This window comes from Embiotoca jacksoni, unplaced genomic scaffold (genome assembly GCF_022577435.1).
Source record: "Embiotoca jacksoni isolate LCO1_2020_lvr unplaced genomic scaffold, fEmbJac1.0.p SCAF_28, whole genome shotgun sequence".
Lineage (NCBI taxonomy): Eukaryota > Metazoa > Chordata > Actinopteri > Embiotocidae > Embiotoca > Embiotoca jacksoni.
Window position 1 is genome coordinate 4,298,263 of NW_027185379.1, and position 16,310 is coordinate 4,314,572.

Consider the following 16,310-nt stretch of genomic DNA (forward strand, 5'->3'; position numbering starts at 1 on the left):
ATGGGCTGATTGTTTTCATGCACAACACTTCCCGTCAGCTCTGCGGAATTAGACGAAGGCGTCTTCTATTTAAATGTGAATTAAATGTGTTTCCTAGAACAACGAATCCGGGCTCAAATGTAAATGTAGAGTCGGGTGAACGATCCTGGTCTATCAAGTATTGGAATGCAGCCTAGTTCACAGAGCTCCACCCTAACTACACTGTGCATATAGTAATTGGGTGGAGCTGTGTGCTGTTAAATATTTACCCAGCATTCAACTGAGGTGGAGCAGGATAAAATACGGATCTTGAGGCTGCTTGTTTCACTGCAGCTTGAATTTCCTTTATGGAACGTTTAAGGGAGCCCTGTAGACCATGGATTCCCATACAGTGTACAAATACATCTGCCAGTTTTGCCTGAGCATGCAGGTAGGAGCATCGTCTCCGGTACGCCGTTCCCTTTCAGCTTCCAGCTGATGTCATCAGAAACCGAGTGCATGTCTTCTGTCACCTGCAGATTGTTCGGGGTTTGGACGAGGTGACGCTCCTGAATCCTCCAGAGGAAGCTGTCCCAGACCATCTTCTGGAAGTGTTTTACTCCTGTGACGAACCTGCTACCGTTCAGCTGGACTTTGTTGTATCTTTTGAAACCGGCACAATTTCCACACTCCTGCTGACACGGTGGCGTTGTGACCCCGGCGACCCCGAAATAAAGACTGTGGAGCTGAACCTGCCAGATTGGTTGGTGTATCAAGCTGATGGGATCGTTCCAGACTCTCTCTGGGTGCTGAGTTGCATCCTCCGAGTTTCAGTCGGAAACGGTGGATCCGATGATACCGAGAGGTCCGTCACAGCTCAGGATGTGGCAACTCTGCAGCCCAAGCCCTTCTTTAGTCGACCTGCCAAGCAGCATCAGCTCTGTATTGCCTGGAGCTCACAAATGCTGCAATTAACTCAACAGTTTTTAAAGAAGCAGTGCCCCTTAGAGCAAGGTAAGGTTGGAGAAGGCGGCTCAAAACTGAACATGTCAGGCACCTAAAATCAGAAAAAAGTTCAAGTGGATCTTAGAAATTCTACATTTAATCTGACAGCAACTTGTTGAAATGTAAATTGAAATGATGTCATATCAGCGTGTGTTTTTACATGATGGTGATTAAATATAAAACCCTACTTCCTACTAAAAACTCTCCATGTCATTCAGAAACAGTACATTTGCTGTCTTCAATTTATGCTTCAACCGGAGAAAGTTTTGGCATCACAAAGACGCTGGAGCCCTACAGGAGTGAGGCTCTGGAGTACCTGCGCGTTAAAGCCTCCTCTTTTGCCTGGTAGGACAACCAAACTCGCACCGTACATAACGTAGCTTTTTATTCTAACGATGCAGATTTGATTTACCGTGTTGTTGCCAGGTGTACAGTCTCCATCTGGATATTCGTGACCAGCCACTGCCAGGAAACCTCGTGCGGTGTGTTTCATCATATCGACTCCCATGATAATTATGTCACTCCAACACTATTCCTCACAGATTCAGGTATAATTAAGATTATTATTTTTTTCCTCTCACCTCTCAGATATAATCATTGTCTCATTATCTGGATTTATGCGAGTCTCTCACCATTTCCTCATGAAATGCAGGCCAGCTCCACGTCCAGATGACAGGAGAGTCTGAGGAATCTTCTGCATTTCTCTCTTCATTCAAGGTGCCCTTAAGACAGTGGTGCCAACTCAGTGTCATGCTGCACGGCACAACGGTGAGTCGCCTCTTGTTGACAGAGGATATTATTTACTATGTGCATAGTGGTAATAAAAATAAATTGGTGTCTGTCGCTGGATCTCAGGTGACCGTCTCCATGGTGTGCATGGAGGAGGAGCAGAGAATAGTAAAAGTTATGGAGAAAACGTAGGTCTACCTTTAACACCACTAAGAGAGTCAGCTGTAACACAAAGAGGAAGAAAACAACAGTTCAAGTGTTCTGCTCATCTGTTCCCAACAGGTTGAGACATACTGTGGTGCTGGATGACACAGAGGGATATTTTGTGATTGGTGGAGGACAATATATACGAGGTGTGGAAGGTTATTTTGGACCGGTGGTATATTACCGTGACAGAATATCACCGTACACCACGGTAACACTACTCCTACTACCACTATTATATCACTACTGTCTACAGTTACTGTCTGTGTCAGATGTTCACGTGATTTATTTCCTCTGCAGTCTGAAATTGTCCTTCCAGAAGTCATTAGGAATGTGAACCTGACCGGATGGCTGCACACCTGTCAGGAATTTCGTCTTGACATGAATGTGAAGATCAGTGGCTATTCACTCAAGGCCAAACTGGAGAACCCAGAGTCTGGTAGTAGGCTTATATATCCACTAGGTGGGGCTAAAGCTGCTGTATCTGAAATATATAGTTTTTTTTATAAATTCCTCTGTAAAGTAGAAGGAAAAGGAAAGTGTTTCTGTTTGGTATTGTTCTTTTCAGGAACCTGTTTGGATGCTTTCCACGAGTGGACGGTAAAGAAGAGACCACCATCATTTGCACAGAGTGAGCTGTGGGAGGCAGCTGACCCTCACAGAAGACATGCTGCTAAACTGGCCAAGTTGTTGGCTTTCAAACATGGTAAGGAGGAGGGAGTTTATTTATACAGCACCATTCAGAAATATGGCAATTCTATTTACTTTACAGAGATGTAGAAATACATTTAAAAAGACAAGAAAAACATTAAGAATAAGGAACTAGGAAGAAATTAAAATCGCATGTTAAAGACAAAAAAATAAGGCAGGTCACAGTGCTTCATAGAGCATTCATGAACATTTTTTATTTAATGGAAAGCCTCAGCAAACAATAACGTTTCAGAACTTTATTCCACAGGTGGGAACCATAGAAACTAATAGTTATTTCACCTTGTTTGGTTTTGATACTGTGAACACTTAAAGTAGTAAACTTATCTCAGATAATGTGAGGGGTTTGGATGTTTCATAATGTACATGTAAATCAAAGATTTAGTCCCGAGACTGTTCAGTGCTTCATAGGCGAGTAACAGGGTTTTAAAAGAGATGGAATCGCCTTTGGAATCGCCAATACATTTTGAATTGAAATGTTTGGCTGCACAGTGAGAGTTTGAAATGACTGCTGGTTTTGCTGAAATACGGAAACACAGAAATAATCTTAATTCCTTCCTTGCAGGAGGAAGAGCAGTGAGCCTGCCAGCTGTGGGCAGAGCACTGTACTCCTTATCACTTAATAAGCTGGGCAGAGCGAGCAGCACTGGAGTGGTCAGCAGAATATTACCACTGCTGCTCCAAGCCGGCTGCCTCACTGATAACCAAGCTCTGCACATGTCGTCGGTGCTCTACAGCGCCGGCCTGGGAGTCCAGAAACAGCCCTATAAGGTGTGTTTTGCTGGGTCAGCCATAACTAAAGCATGCCGGTGGTTAAAATGTCCAGTTTTTCTATCCTCACCTGCCTCTTGTGTTTGGTGCCAGGCTTGGCTTCTCGCCCTGCTGGCTGCCCAGAAGGATGATCGACTGGCTCTTCTGCAGCTCGGGCACCTGCACCACCAGGGGCTCCACGGTCTCCCCACAGATGCAGATCTGGCCTATGCATATTACGCAAACATTGCTAAACAGACAACTGTTGACCGTCATAATCTCACACCACAGCAGGTAACATATGCATTCGCTAATGGGTGCTTTGGGGTACTACAGTACATCTAAACAGACCATATCAGAGTGCTGTGTTCGTACACTGCTTTACCTCAAACAGTAATATTAACGCAGAGGCTGTGAGGAAACTATCACATCTGATCTACACATTTTTTTTTCTCATATTATGTACCTGGCAGTTATTACAACATTTCAGGCGATATGCTAATACTTTTTTTTTTGTTCCTCAGCTTATTGGGGCTTTAGTTTTCAGATTTCCATCATCAATATGTTTACCTGTGTCACTGCTTTCCATATGAAACAGATAACAGTGTGGTAAAGGTGGTGTTATTACAGAGCAGCATGATGGACTATTTGGAAATGTCTTAGGTAGAAAATCAACAGTAGAGAGGAAAATACACAAACTTCTCTTTTTCCTTTTCTTTTTTTCCCAGACTTTTGTTGAGGATGTTTACTTGAACAACGAGGAGACGGTGAATCTGCAGACCAATAAAGACCACTACATCTTTCAATGGCTTAAGCTACAGGCACGCAGTGGAGCAGCTGAGGCAGAGGTAACTGATTGTGTTGTGAACCTGTCTTTTTTTTTTTTCAAGCATCTTGGAAAACTTGCAAAAATTCTTCTGTGGATTTATGCCGTCTCCGTTCCTTCTGTCTCTTCATATAATCCCACTCTGTCTCTGTAATGTTCAGAGCACGGAACGGCATAAACTCATGGAGCTCCTTGACCGCTCCGTGCCTTTAAGCACTGAAAGTCGCAGAACTTCACTCACAAGGCTCTGTATGGGCCATCTCTCACAGGCTTGTTCTCCATGCAGATGATGGCAGTCTGATGACTTTATGACTCTGGCTGTTTTCTTTGAGCTCATTGTGATGATGCAGAATGAATTTAAGACCGCAGACACCTCCCCAACTTTACAAGAGCTCAGTAATTCTGAACAAATCTCCAATTCTGTTTGCAAAAATGCAGATCCGGAACCTCCACCACGCTTCACTGTGGCCTGCAGATACTCATCCTTAAGATAGTTTTTTTTTTATTAACAACACAGCAACTGTCTTGCAGCAAGCTATTGCCCGCATGCTGTTCTGGGGTCAGCAAGGAGTCGCTTCAAACATCCAGGAGGCCGTGAGACACTACAAAAGGGGAGCTGTCCGGGAGGACTCAGTGTCAATGTATGACTATGGGATAGTACTTCTGCAGGTGAGATTATGTATCTAAATCTATTGAAAGTGTACTCCTTACTTCAGTAGTACTTATCTGCTGTCTATTAAATATGAATGTTTTTTCTCTGTAGGGGCATGTGGTTGAAAAGGACGTTACAAAAGCTGTCATGTTCCTGAGGAGAGCAATGAACCAGGTTTAGAAGTCCATTTGAAGTCTACTTTGAGCTGCAAAAAAGTTTGCACACCCCACATTGGTTCTTACAATAGTCTGCGTTACAGGGTTATGTTCCTGCAATCAATGCCCTGGCCTGGTACTACGAGCAGTATGAGCAGGACTACGAGGAGGCGGTGCAGCTGTGGGAGCAGGCCGATCTCCTCGAGTCTCCAGACGCTGCTTTCAATCTTGGTGTCATGTACTCGCAGGGTCTGTATCCAGGAAAAGCTGCCAACCAGGTTAGCCCAGCTGTAAAAACATCATCTAACTCACTAGTTTTGAGTGCTTCAAGTAAGTGGCAAACAATTTGTATCTCTTACAGCGTAAGGCCTATAAGTACTATCTGAAGTCTGCAGAGAGAGGACACATTAAAGGAGCTATTCACCTGGCTGATATCTGGACCACTGGGATACCCGGTCTCGTCAACAGACGTCCATCAGAAGCCGTTTTGTCAGCTACTCTCCCTTTAACTTACCCCACTTCACCTACATATTTCCTCACGTCTTGACTAAAATGTATTTTTAACTGACTACAGGTGGGTGAAGTGGGCCGCTGAGCACAACGGCTACTTGGGCAGCATCTTACGGAAAGCCTTGGATTCTTATCTCAGGAATGACCTGTAATTGTTTTTTTCCCTCTATTCCCACTCAATGCTGACCAGGTAGCGGTGACAACAAATTAACATTCTAGCTGTCCTACAGGTTCACTTCCCTGTTATATTACGTGATGGCTGCTGAATCAGGGTATGAGGCTGCACAGTTTAATGTGGCATATCTGTGTGAACAAAACACGGTGAGTGATAGAAATGTAAATCTGAAGTTAATTTCTCTGCTTTAGCTCAAGTGTCATGGTCATATCCCTGTTTTATTCCTGCATATGTTCATTCTTAGAAATTATTTTCACTCTGTGTGTCAATAGGGAGATTTTCTGGATCCTGCATATGCATCACACTGTATGTGGCGATATTATAACCTCACAATCCAAAGTCAAAATCCTGACACTTATGGTAATCACTCACCTTAAATTAGATTAAATATGTGCAGACCTGTGCATGTTACACGTCATTCGACCTCTAATTCTATTATCCCTCCAGCCTTTATTAGGATGGGTGACCTGTTGTATGAGGGACACGGTGGCAGGCAGAAAGACTTGTTTTCTGCAGCACAGATGTACACACAGGCAGCACTGAGGAACAATCCACAGGTCGGTTTCTTTTAGATAGATTTTCTTGCTGTGTGCATATTTTATTCATAGCCTTTTTTGATCGTAGTTGTGTGTCTGTGCGTGTGTAAGTCATACTTGTCATCTTCCACAGGGATGGTACAACCTTGGCCTGCTTGCTGAGGAGGGTTACCGGCTGCCTCTCTCTACATTGATTGAACTTGGCCTCTCGGAGTTGTACCTGGCAGACAACACTTTTTTCCTAAGTGCTTTGTACAAAAGGTGTGTTTGAATTGTATGTGTTTGTACATCAGTTGTGAAAGTGAAGTAAAGTGTTTGACATATAAATCTGTAAGGACAAATATTCCATATTTCCAACAGGTGCAGAGACTCGGAAGATGCAGATTCATACTTGCCTTGCAGCTTTGCCCTCTTCAATGTATATCTACAGTCATTCCAGAAGGACTATAGTGTTGCAATTAAGGTTAGTGTGATATGCTATTGTACACTCCTATATATTAACTCAGTAATCATCATAACATTTACCGGCTCAATATTTTCAATATATTATATTTAAACTTCATTTTATTCGGTAGGTGGACTCAAATATGTTTCCCTTGATATATGATGTTTGATTGGCCACTGCAATTCATAACACCGCATTCAATTTCATAACTTGATCTTACGAAGAACATTTTACCTTAAAGAAATAAATCATTATAGATTTCAGATAATGCAGAACAATAGCACAATGTTTCCCTCTGGAATGTTGTTGAACAAAAGTAAAATGTGGCATCCAATAGAAAGTAAAAGTACCTTGAAATTAAACTAAAGTACAGGAGCAGGTTCACCCAGCTTAAAATCTTACAGCACTGTATTGTTTTATTAACATTACTCGTGTTACTTCCCACAGTTCTACACTGCTGTTGCTGTGGTTGCAGCTCCAACAACGTTCTTAATCCTCGGTGCGCTCCGGATGCGCGTCTTGTCTCTTAACTAGAACCAGGATCCTCGTACAGATTGTCGGCAAATCAAACTGAAGGTCTAAACAGCAACGTAAACCCTCACTGCCACAGCACAGCAATATTTTGTATCTGTTTACTTCCTGTTTGCCATGGGTAACAAAACTGCTAGAAAAATGTATATTCTGTATAATTATAGAATTTTTTTTGACATATCTTGAAGGACTGTTTTTGGATTGTACGTTTATTCATGTTAAAAGAGTGAGTTTTCATTAAAAAGAAAAAAAATAACGACTAAACAATAAAGGGCCTGAATATGCGAGACGTGTCAGTGCAGATTTACAGGTAATAATGTAGCCTTAGTTCCAACATCATCGCTTTACAGAGTGCATCAAATGACACATACATGTAGCTTAAATTTGAAAATTAAATGTGGATTTACATACAGTAAACTGAATAAATATACACATTTGTTTATATAGAGTCCCGTTTTTTTAATCACTTGAGGGTACAAACACACTGCTGCTCAATAAGTACAAAGAAAACCCCAAGTATGCCAGAGAATTTCTAGCAATTCATATTCCTCACACCAAATCAAGCAAGCAATTACAAACCCTTCTCAAGAGACCACATTCATTCAACACAGCTTCTTATTAGCACCATCAGAGTTAAATTCCATTTAAAGGAATGATTCAGCTCTGAAAGCTCTGAAATTTGTACTTGTAATCCTTTTTAGGAAAATGTGATATCATTGCTCTTGAACTTGATAAATATTGGATCATAATACTAATAACAGCAGATCCTTTTTTATTAATAGCCTTACAGAGGAATTGTAGTTCCATATTTTTTTGCCTTTGATTCCTGGCAATAATTTCGTACAGCAGTTATGTTCCACCAGGCATCACATGACTGCAAATGCCATTGTGGACACTAAGTTACACGAGTGGAGTTTAAGTTCTTAATTTAAAGGTGTACACATGATGGGTTTTTGCAAGCGGAGTATTTCAGCCACTGTCAGATAGTGGTGAGAAAAAGTATTCAGATCCTTTACTCAAGTAAAAGTACCAATACAGCAATGTAAAAATACTGCCTTGAAAGTAAAAGTCCGACATTAAAAATGATACTTAAGTAAACGTAGAAAAGTATTTGCAGCAAAATGTAGTTAAAGTATTAAAATAAAAATAAAGATTTGGTCCCTGTGACTGAGATATGTTTGTATATGACATTAGTAGATTGTTAATGCTGAAGCATCTAATCAGCATTTTACTGTTGGAACTGCTGGAGTTGGAGCTAGTTTGAACTGTACACAGTTTTACATATGGAGACATCAGGTCAATTTGAAGGGTTGTGAGATGATTACTGGGAGAGAAAGGAAGAAGAAAATAAAATTTAAAAAAAAAGTTCTGATAAAACATCTGTTTTCAGTCCTCGGTGTCATTTTTGGTGAGATGTTGGGTCATTTTAATATTTATAAAAATGAAACCACGTGAGACATTTAGTATTGATATTATCTCTTTTTATTATTGTACTAACAGGCCTTTACACAGCGTTTAGATATTTCTTGCAAACGGGTGCGTTTGAGTAGTCCCAAACATTCTAATTATTTGCACATCACATTTTGCCAATCCTGTATCATTAATGTATTTCTGTTGATACATCGTGTCTTTATGTAATCTATAAACCACATGTATTGCATTTATTATCACATGCATCTTTTTTTAATTTCGTTTTTCATGTATTTGTTTCTCTGTATGCGGTTGCAAATGTAAGTATGACCCTACATGATGCTTAATATACCTGCAACATCAGCTACGGTTATTTTGAGGGACTCCTGTGATTTAAGTCTCCTTTTTATATGCATTGTCTCAGGCTGTTGTTTTGTGGTTCAAACTGAACCACAAAACTATTTGTTCAAAACATTAGTTTTAGTATGTTTAATTCAGGCATCAATGAGTATACATACAGTGGTGTGAAAAAGTGTTTGCCCCCTTCCTGATTTCCAATTGTTTTTGCATGTCTGTCACACTTAAATGTTTCAGATCATCAAACAAATTTAAATATTAGTCAAAGATAACACAAGTAAACACAAAATGCAGTTTTTAAATGAAGGTTTTTATTATTAAGGGAGAAAAAAAAAATCCAAACCCCCATGGCCCTGTGTGAAAAAGTGTTTGGCCCCTCCTGTTAAAACATAACTTAACTGTGGTTTATCACACCTGAGTTCAATTTCTCGAGCCACACCCAGGCCTGATTACTGCCATACCTGTTCTCAATCAATAAATAATTTAAATAGGACCTGCCTGACAAAGTGAAGTAGACCAAAAGACCCTCAAAAGATAGACATCGTGCCGAGAGCCAAAGAAATTCAGGAACAAATGAGAAAGAAATTAATTGAGATTTATCAGTCTGGAAAAGGTTATAAAGCCATTTCTAAAGCTTTGGGACTCCAGAGAACCACAGTGAGAGCCATTATCCACAAATGGAGAAAACACGGAACAGTGGTGAACCTTCCCAGGAGTGGCCGACCGACCAAAATTACCCCGAGAGCGCAGCGACGACTCATCCGAGAGGTCACAAAAGACCCCACAACAACATCCAGAGAACTGCAGGCCTCACTTGCCTCAGTTAAGGTCAGTGTTCATGACTCCACCATAAGAAAGAGACTCGGCAAAAATGGCCTGCATGGCAGAGTTCCAAGACAAAAACCGCCGCTGAGCAAAAAGAACATTAAGGCTCGTCTCATTTTTGCCAGAAAACATATTGATGATCCCCAAGATTTTTGGGAAAATACTCTGTGGACTGACGAGACAAAAGTACAGCGCTGTAAAAGACTCATTGCAAGTTATCACGAACGCTTGATTGCAGTTGTTGCTGCTAAGGGTGGCCCAACCAGTTATTAGGTTTAGGGGGCAAACACTTTTTCACACAGGGCCATGTGGGTTTGGATTTTTTTTTCTCCCTTAATAATAAAAACCTTCATTTTAAAAACTGCATTTTGTGTTTACTTGTTATCTTTTGACTAATATTTAACTTTGTTTGATGATCTGAAACATTTAAGTGTGACAAACATACAAAAAAATAAGAAATCAGGAAGAGGGCAAACACTTTTTCACACCACCATATAACTGCTTGAAATATTACAACATTGTGTTGCTGTTTTCTATTTAAAGAAAAGCTTCTGTGAGTTTAGGTGGTGCTGGTGGCACATGACTAATGTACCTTTTGGACAGCAGCTTGTAGTCAGCAGGGAAACTGTCCTTCAGCGGTACACTTGGGTTCAAGTCCTTGCGTCAGCTTCTGTTTTTGTGCAAGTTGCAAAATTCTTTGAACCTCAAGGGTTTCTGTTACCGTCCTGTTGTCAAGGGCAGTGACGCGGTTACAGAAGGTTGACAACATAACGTGAACATTTCATTACGTGATTCAACTGCTTTACGAACACAGTTAAATGTGGACAGTGGCGGCACGGTGGTGCAGTGGTTAGCATTGTCGCCTCACAGCAAAAAGGTTCCGAGTTCGAATCCGGTCCTGGGCCTTTCTGTGCGGAGTTTGCATGTTCTCCCTGTGCTTGCGTGGGTTCTCTCCGGGTTCTCCGGCTTCCTCCCATCATCCAAAAACATGCACCTCAGGCCAGGTTACCTGGCGCCGCGCTAGTAGCAGCCTGCTGCAGTAGCTCCCCCCTGAGAGCCCCCCTGCTGTAGTGAAGAAATTTCCCCTTGGGGATTAATAAAGTGAAATAAAAAAAAAAAAGGGTGTTCAAAGTATACAGTACATATCTGCCTCAACAAATCAAGTATTAACTGGGCTTTACAAAAATCTGCCGCTCTAAATACTTTCAAACACAATAACTAAGTCAAAGGTTGATTTTCTCTCTCCCCTGAACAATTTCTGCTAAAAGTGCCATTTTGTCAGACATGCACTCTCAACTATTCAAATGGAGCTACTCAATAGAAAAGAGCCAGACTGTGGTTAGGCTGTTTGTCTGATGAGTGTGTATGCTCATGATTTTCAACGAAAGCGTTTGCAAATTAGTCAGACTTCTTTCAGGTGTCTTTGAGTGCTTTCTGTTACCTCATGTTGCTTTATAGGACAACAGCGCACTGATTTCTGGACTTGATTTACTGATGATAAAGTCTTTTGTGAGTTTGAAAAAAAATCCCATCATGATACATTACCTGATTTTAAATCTGGTAGTGCATCATTTATAAATTGCATAATGCCCCTACCAATATATATATGATGAGCTAATACTGTGATATATTGATCAAACTTGTCCCGACGCTAGTTTTTGCTGCCCTGTGCCATTACCACTATTTAAGTGGATCTATTAAAAAGAAAGGTAGCTTTTACACAAAACTTGTTTCCCGGCTTCTAATTGTGAATTCCAAATATTTTCATTTACTTTGTACATTGAAAGGCTTCAGCGTGCGTGCAGTGCTTCAATACAAATATTGTGGTTCAAGTGCACTGCAGCCAGCCTTGAGAATTGCGGAGAGAAATGAATAGAAAAGGAAACAGCAGCATTGTGGGAATGTGAAATCAAATTAGTTTAACTCTGCGAGTTTTACTTTGTGCACATGTGCTTACCATGAATGCAGCTCCTGACAATCTACATTATCATTGCAATCTGTCTCTCTTTTCTCTTTCTTCTCATTCCCACCCACTGTTTTTTTTTTTTTTTTTTTCTCTCCTGTTGTGTTTTTTTTTTTTTTTTTTTCCTTGTTTACCCTCTGTTTCTCTCCCCGTCTTTGCAGAAGGGCTATTTTGGCCGATGAAAGGAAAGAGTGCTGTGCCAGTTGTGAGAGTACAGCGCCGTGAGAGCTCCACTCGTTGATGGGATATACAGCAGGGATGTAACACGGAGGTGCAGATACAGCACAGGTACTTTGCGTGTGTGTGTGTGTGTATTCAGGAGGCAAGTATAAAGTAGTCATCTGCAGCAGTAAGTTCTGAGTTTCTCAATATTTGGTATTAGACAGATGAGAGCCTTTCACTGCAGCAACCAAGAATTGCGGCATCTTTTAAATGGTCCTTTTCTGAAGGTCACAACACATTTTAAAAGTTAGTTTTGACTTCAAATGGACATATGGAGACAAAGTTTTAGTCAGTTATCTTTAATGTTTAAAGGTAAGTCTTCATATAACCGCGTTAAGTTGAAACATTCTGAGTATATAATGATTTATGCTGAGATATGTTTGCTGTCTTTTTTGTGTCTTCAGCTTAATGACTGAATCGTTTTCAGTTCCGGTTGATATTCTGCTATAATTTATTATGAGTTATACACCTCATAAATAATTCAAATTGCCAGCATGAAGTAGTTTTTGTAGAAAAAACATTTATGTTTGTGTTTTTGCTTTCATCTCAAGCAACTCGTTAGATGTCAATTGAAAAAAAAAAGAAGAGATTTTTATGGTAATATCAATTTTATGCGATGATCAGTGTGCTGTAGGTGCAACAACACAAACAGTTGGATCCAGAATTACCCTGAAGTAATACATAACATTCATGGTCCAACTTTGAAAAAAGCCCCTCTAGTTACACTGCATGATGCTGAAGAGACAACATTTGGAATTGAGAGAGTGAAGGCGTGGGAGGACATATACGATGCACTGAAGTTGAATGATTTCCATGTTCTTGTTTATTCTTAGCCCTGTAGCCCTTACTGTAGCATCAACAGGTCAGGCACCCAAGTCTAGGTAATCAAACCTGACCTGTTTTCAGCCTTATTAGGTTAGTTTAAATGTACTACTCGTAGTACCTAAATCTAATAGTCATGTTGAATATGAGAAATCCTCTTCTTTTCTGAGACTTTAATGTTGAATGAAGCTGCTTTTAGAATAACTGCGGTGTATTTTTACTCTCTTTGGTGATTTTATGTGAATATTAATCCGATTCAATGTTACTTCCGATCAGAAAGTAATGTTGATCAGACTTTTTTTTTTCTTCCTGACGTGAAGCACCGTTTAACTTATCTGACAGCCGACCTCGACATGCGTTAAATGCACGTTCTTACCACTGGACATTGTTTGAACATGGCTTTCTTAAAGGAAATATTTGGATTTCATCAAATATGTGTGACCCCATATATTTTGTTGTTTTCTGCAGTTTTTGACCAAACTACCCTCACCAGCATCATCACCAAACGTTTTTGACATTTGACTTGTTTTTAGCTGCTTCACTATGTGTTTGTTAGAATGTTGTAAGAAATAATACCTCAAAGACATTTTTGAAAGTATGTTTACAGGTGTGTTATTCAAATCTCTTTAATTACTGGTCAGTTAATACTCTTTGGTTGAAAATGGATATTTAATACTAAACATTTAGTGAATTTAATATCTACCAGATGATTTGTCTTTCCTGCAAAGCCATATTTTTTCATGTCATGTACTAAATGTTTTTTTGTTGTTGTTGTTTTTTACCATCTATATCAATACAATGCAAGTAAAACAGAAATACTTGTCAGTATCCTAATAGCTTGTTTTTCACTACATACAAGGGCACCATGGTCACTAGGAGCCAGAGCTCTGTGGGATTCAGAGCTCTCCCAGCGGGTGGACCATCGGCCATCTTCCAGCTCCTTCTTATTCTCTGTGGTCGCTTACTGGATGCTCAGGGTCAAGGTAAGAATATTTTCTCCTATGTCTTTTGTCGTGGGGTATGCAGGAAGGAAGGCATGCAAAGAGCCGTTATATATTTATGGCACTGTGATGTAGAATATTTTTTCATGAAATGTTTGTGTTGGGTACGGCTGCAATAACTGATCAAAAGAAAGCTGATCACCAACGAATTTAATAACTGCCTCAGTTATTTATCAAGCACAGATGCCAGTTATTTTCAGGTTCCAGCCTCTCAAATGCGAAGATTTGTTTTGGTTTTTATTATTGTAAATTGAATCTCTTAGTGTGGTAACAAAAACAATCTAAAGACATATCCACGGGCTCTGGAAATTGTGATGGATGACTTTTTACTTTTTCAGTTCAATCAAAACAAAACAATAATTTGACAGATTAATAAATGATACAAAAGATTGGTACAGTTGTGTTTTTGGGACTGTTGGAGGATGACAGTCTTAAAATGTTGTTCAATATTTAAACAGATAAATAGAAAAGTTTCTGACTGTCTGCGCACGATGTAAGAAACAAGAATATGAAGTGATGACAGTAATGTAAACACAGCAGTTCAAAATGCGAGTAACAACAAGGCCTGAGTAAAATTATTTGGTCATTAAAAAATGGCATCAGTCATGAAATGCACAATAGTAGTAGATAAGATATGTAGCGCATCCATCAGTTTGTAGACCAGCTTTAATCCTCCCATCCTGTGGAGACAAGGCCACTATGCCCTCTGCTGTCAAAGCACTCCACTGGCTTTCATCCCTCCCTGTGACTGGTTTTATTTATAGCATGGCAGGAGTTGCTACACTAACAAGTGACAAGAGCTCAAAATGTACACACATGTACACGTACGAGCACGCACACACACACACACACACACACACACACACACACACACACACACACACACACACACACACATACTCAAGAACACACATGCAGCACACTAGTGCCAACTTTCAGGGGTGGTAAGGGGCAGCAACAAGGTTAATGCATGAGAACTGAGAGTAGTGTATTCAGCCCTTATAAAATGAGCTCTGATTAATGGACCTCAGTTGTGGCTTATGACGGGGTAAACTGTGTGGAAGGACAGGAGAGGACAAGTGCCATACAGAAGATTAGAGCCATCCTATTAAACAAATGCCAAATATTGATCTGACATTTGGAATAATGAGTTCTCAATTCCAGTTTTATAATTTGATCTTTTAGCTGCTTTTTTTTTTTTTTTTTTTTTTTAAAACAACAATTTATAAGTAAAGAAAACTATTTCCACTTGTGCTCTAAATCTAAGTTGCATTTATTAATCAGATGAACTTAAACTTTTGAGCTTAAAACCTGAAACTAAAAGATTGCTTTGTTTAATTCTCTTACACTAAGAGGTAATTTAAAGATACAAGATACGTTTCTTTGTGGCCGACATGTGGTTAATGGCTTTTCTGCTTCCCATGCTTCTCTGCCTTCTGTTGAGGGTATGGTGTTCTTGTGAAGGTGAACTATCTGCTGCAGAGACACAGGCAGGAGAGGGAGCATGTCCTGTATGCTTTCAGTTTGCAGAGCCAGATGTGAATAATGACACGTCACACTGGTGCCAGAGGTAACTAACTTTTCATAGTTATAGTTTTTATTGCTCCATATTATGTTTTTTACTGCAACACTAAACTACAATTATATTAGAACTAAAATAAATGACACTCCAACTGGTCAAACAAATACTTGGGCTCTTTTTGTTGGATTGGCGGTTGGGAGAAGAGGATGTCTGTCGAAGCGGTAACTCATCTCATTCATTTCAAGAAGTCATCCTGGAAATTGTACAGGCGCAGCCTCTTCTGCCTTTTTCAAATAAAGTGGGGTCCATTTAACATTTCAGAGTTGAACCGCTGGTTGAGCAATGTGGTTCTAAAATGATATCACAATATTTCAGGGTATTTCTGCAATAATACTATTTATTATCTCACAATCTTCAAAAAAAATGTATATAATTATTAATTTCAATAATACACAGTTGGATCAAAAGTAGTGTTATACAGTAGTTTGTAGTTCAGTATAAAAAAAGCAGTTTGCCTTCAAATATTCAGTAAAACTAAAGAAATATATCTTTCAGTTCTTTAGTTTTCTAACAAGTAATTCAGAGTGAGATTCAGATTCTGTTTGAAATCTGGCTGCTTTCAACTGTGCTTGTTGCACTCGTAACACGTTTACAATGCGTAATGGTATGACATAATTACATCAACAAGTCAGAATATCTTGCCATTGTTAAGATATAAATGTTTTTTTTTTAAATCATATTAAAAATTATATTTATAAAACTTAAAACAATATGATATTGTGCACCCCTAAATGCATTCAATATAAGAATATTTTATTGGATAATATTAGTTAGCTTTTATTATGGGATAACATGAACTTGTTTGCCTTTTCATTGTTGTGTCATGACATTTCTAGCCCCAGATTGATTTTAGCACTTCTTCTCTAACACTCCTAACAATAAGTTTAATTTCTCAATTTGGAACACCCTGTGAGCTGTGCATTTATAGTTATAGTAATATGGTC

At 39.6% G+C, this 16,310-nt stretch overlaps 1 protein-coding gene across 2 annotated transcripts; it reads left to right on the top strand.

Annotated features, from left to right (window-relative positions):
* The first annotated feature begins 355 nt into the window (after positions 1 to 355).
* LOC138205316 (protein sel-1 homolog 3) lies at positions 356 to 8,794 on the top strand. Of its 2 annotated transcripts, none has more exons than XM_069161232.1 (23): positions 356 to 409; positions 498 to 972; positions 1,182 to 1,308; positions 1,390 to 1,511; positions 1,616 to 1,731; positions 1,819 to 1,880; positions 1,975 to 2,107; positions 2,197 to 2,359; positions 2,465 to 2,602; positions 3,170 to 3,375; positions 3,469 to 3,648; positions 4,083 to 4,202; positions 4,712 to 4,849; positions 4,944 to 5,006; positions 5,092 to 5,265; positions 5,349 to 5,476; positions 5,562 to 5,645; positions 5,728 to 5,818; positions 5,945 to 6,032; positions 6,120 to 6,229; positions 6,342 to 6,469; positions 6,569 to 6,671; positions 7,101 to 8,794. In XM_069161232.1, the coding sequence occupies exons 1-23, from the start codon at positions 356 to 358 to the stop codon at positions 7,185 to 7,187; spliced, it is 3,090 nt and encodes a 1,029-aa protein (XP_069017333.1). In that variant the 3' UTR covers positions 7,188 to 8,794. The 2 variants fall into 2 exon arrangements, with proteins under 2 accessions (XP_069017333.1, XP_069017334.1); XM_069161233.1 differs by having other exon boundaries at positions 2,197 to 2,335.
* Positions 8,795 to 16,310: the final 7,516 nt, after the last annotated feature.

What these genes read in the sequence shown, in the direction of transcription:
- LOC138205316 (XM_069161232.1), top strand. Translation starts at nt 356, where the DNA reads ATGGATTCCCATACAGTGTACAAATACATCTGCCAGTTTTGCCTGAGC. An exon ending in CAGGAAAAGCTGCCAACCAG is followed by an intron (nt 5,266 to 5,348) that starts GTTAGCCCAGCT and finishes TATCTCTTACAG; the next exon opens with CGTAAGGCCTATAAGTACTA. An exon ending in CGTCCATCAGAAGCCGTTTT is followed by an intron (nt 5,477 to 5,561) that starts GTCAGCTACTCT and finishes AACTGACTACAG; the next exon opens with GTGGGTGAAGTGGGCCGCTG.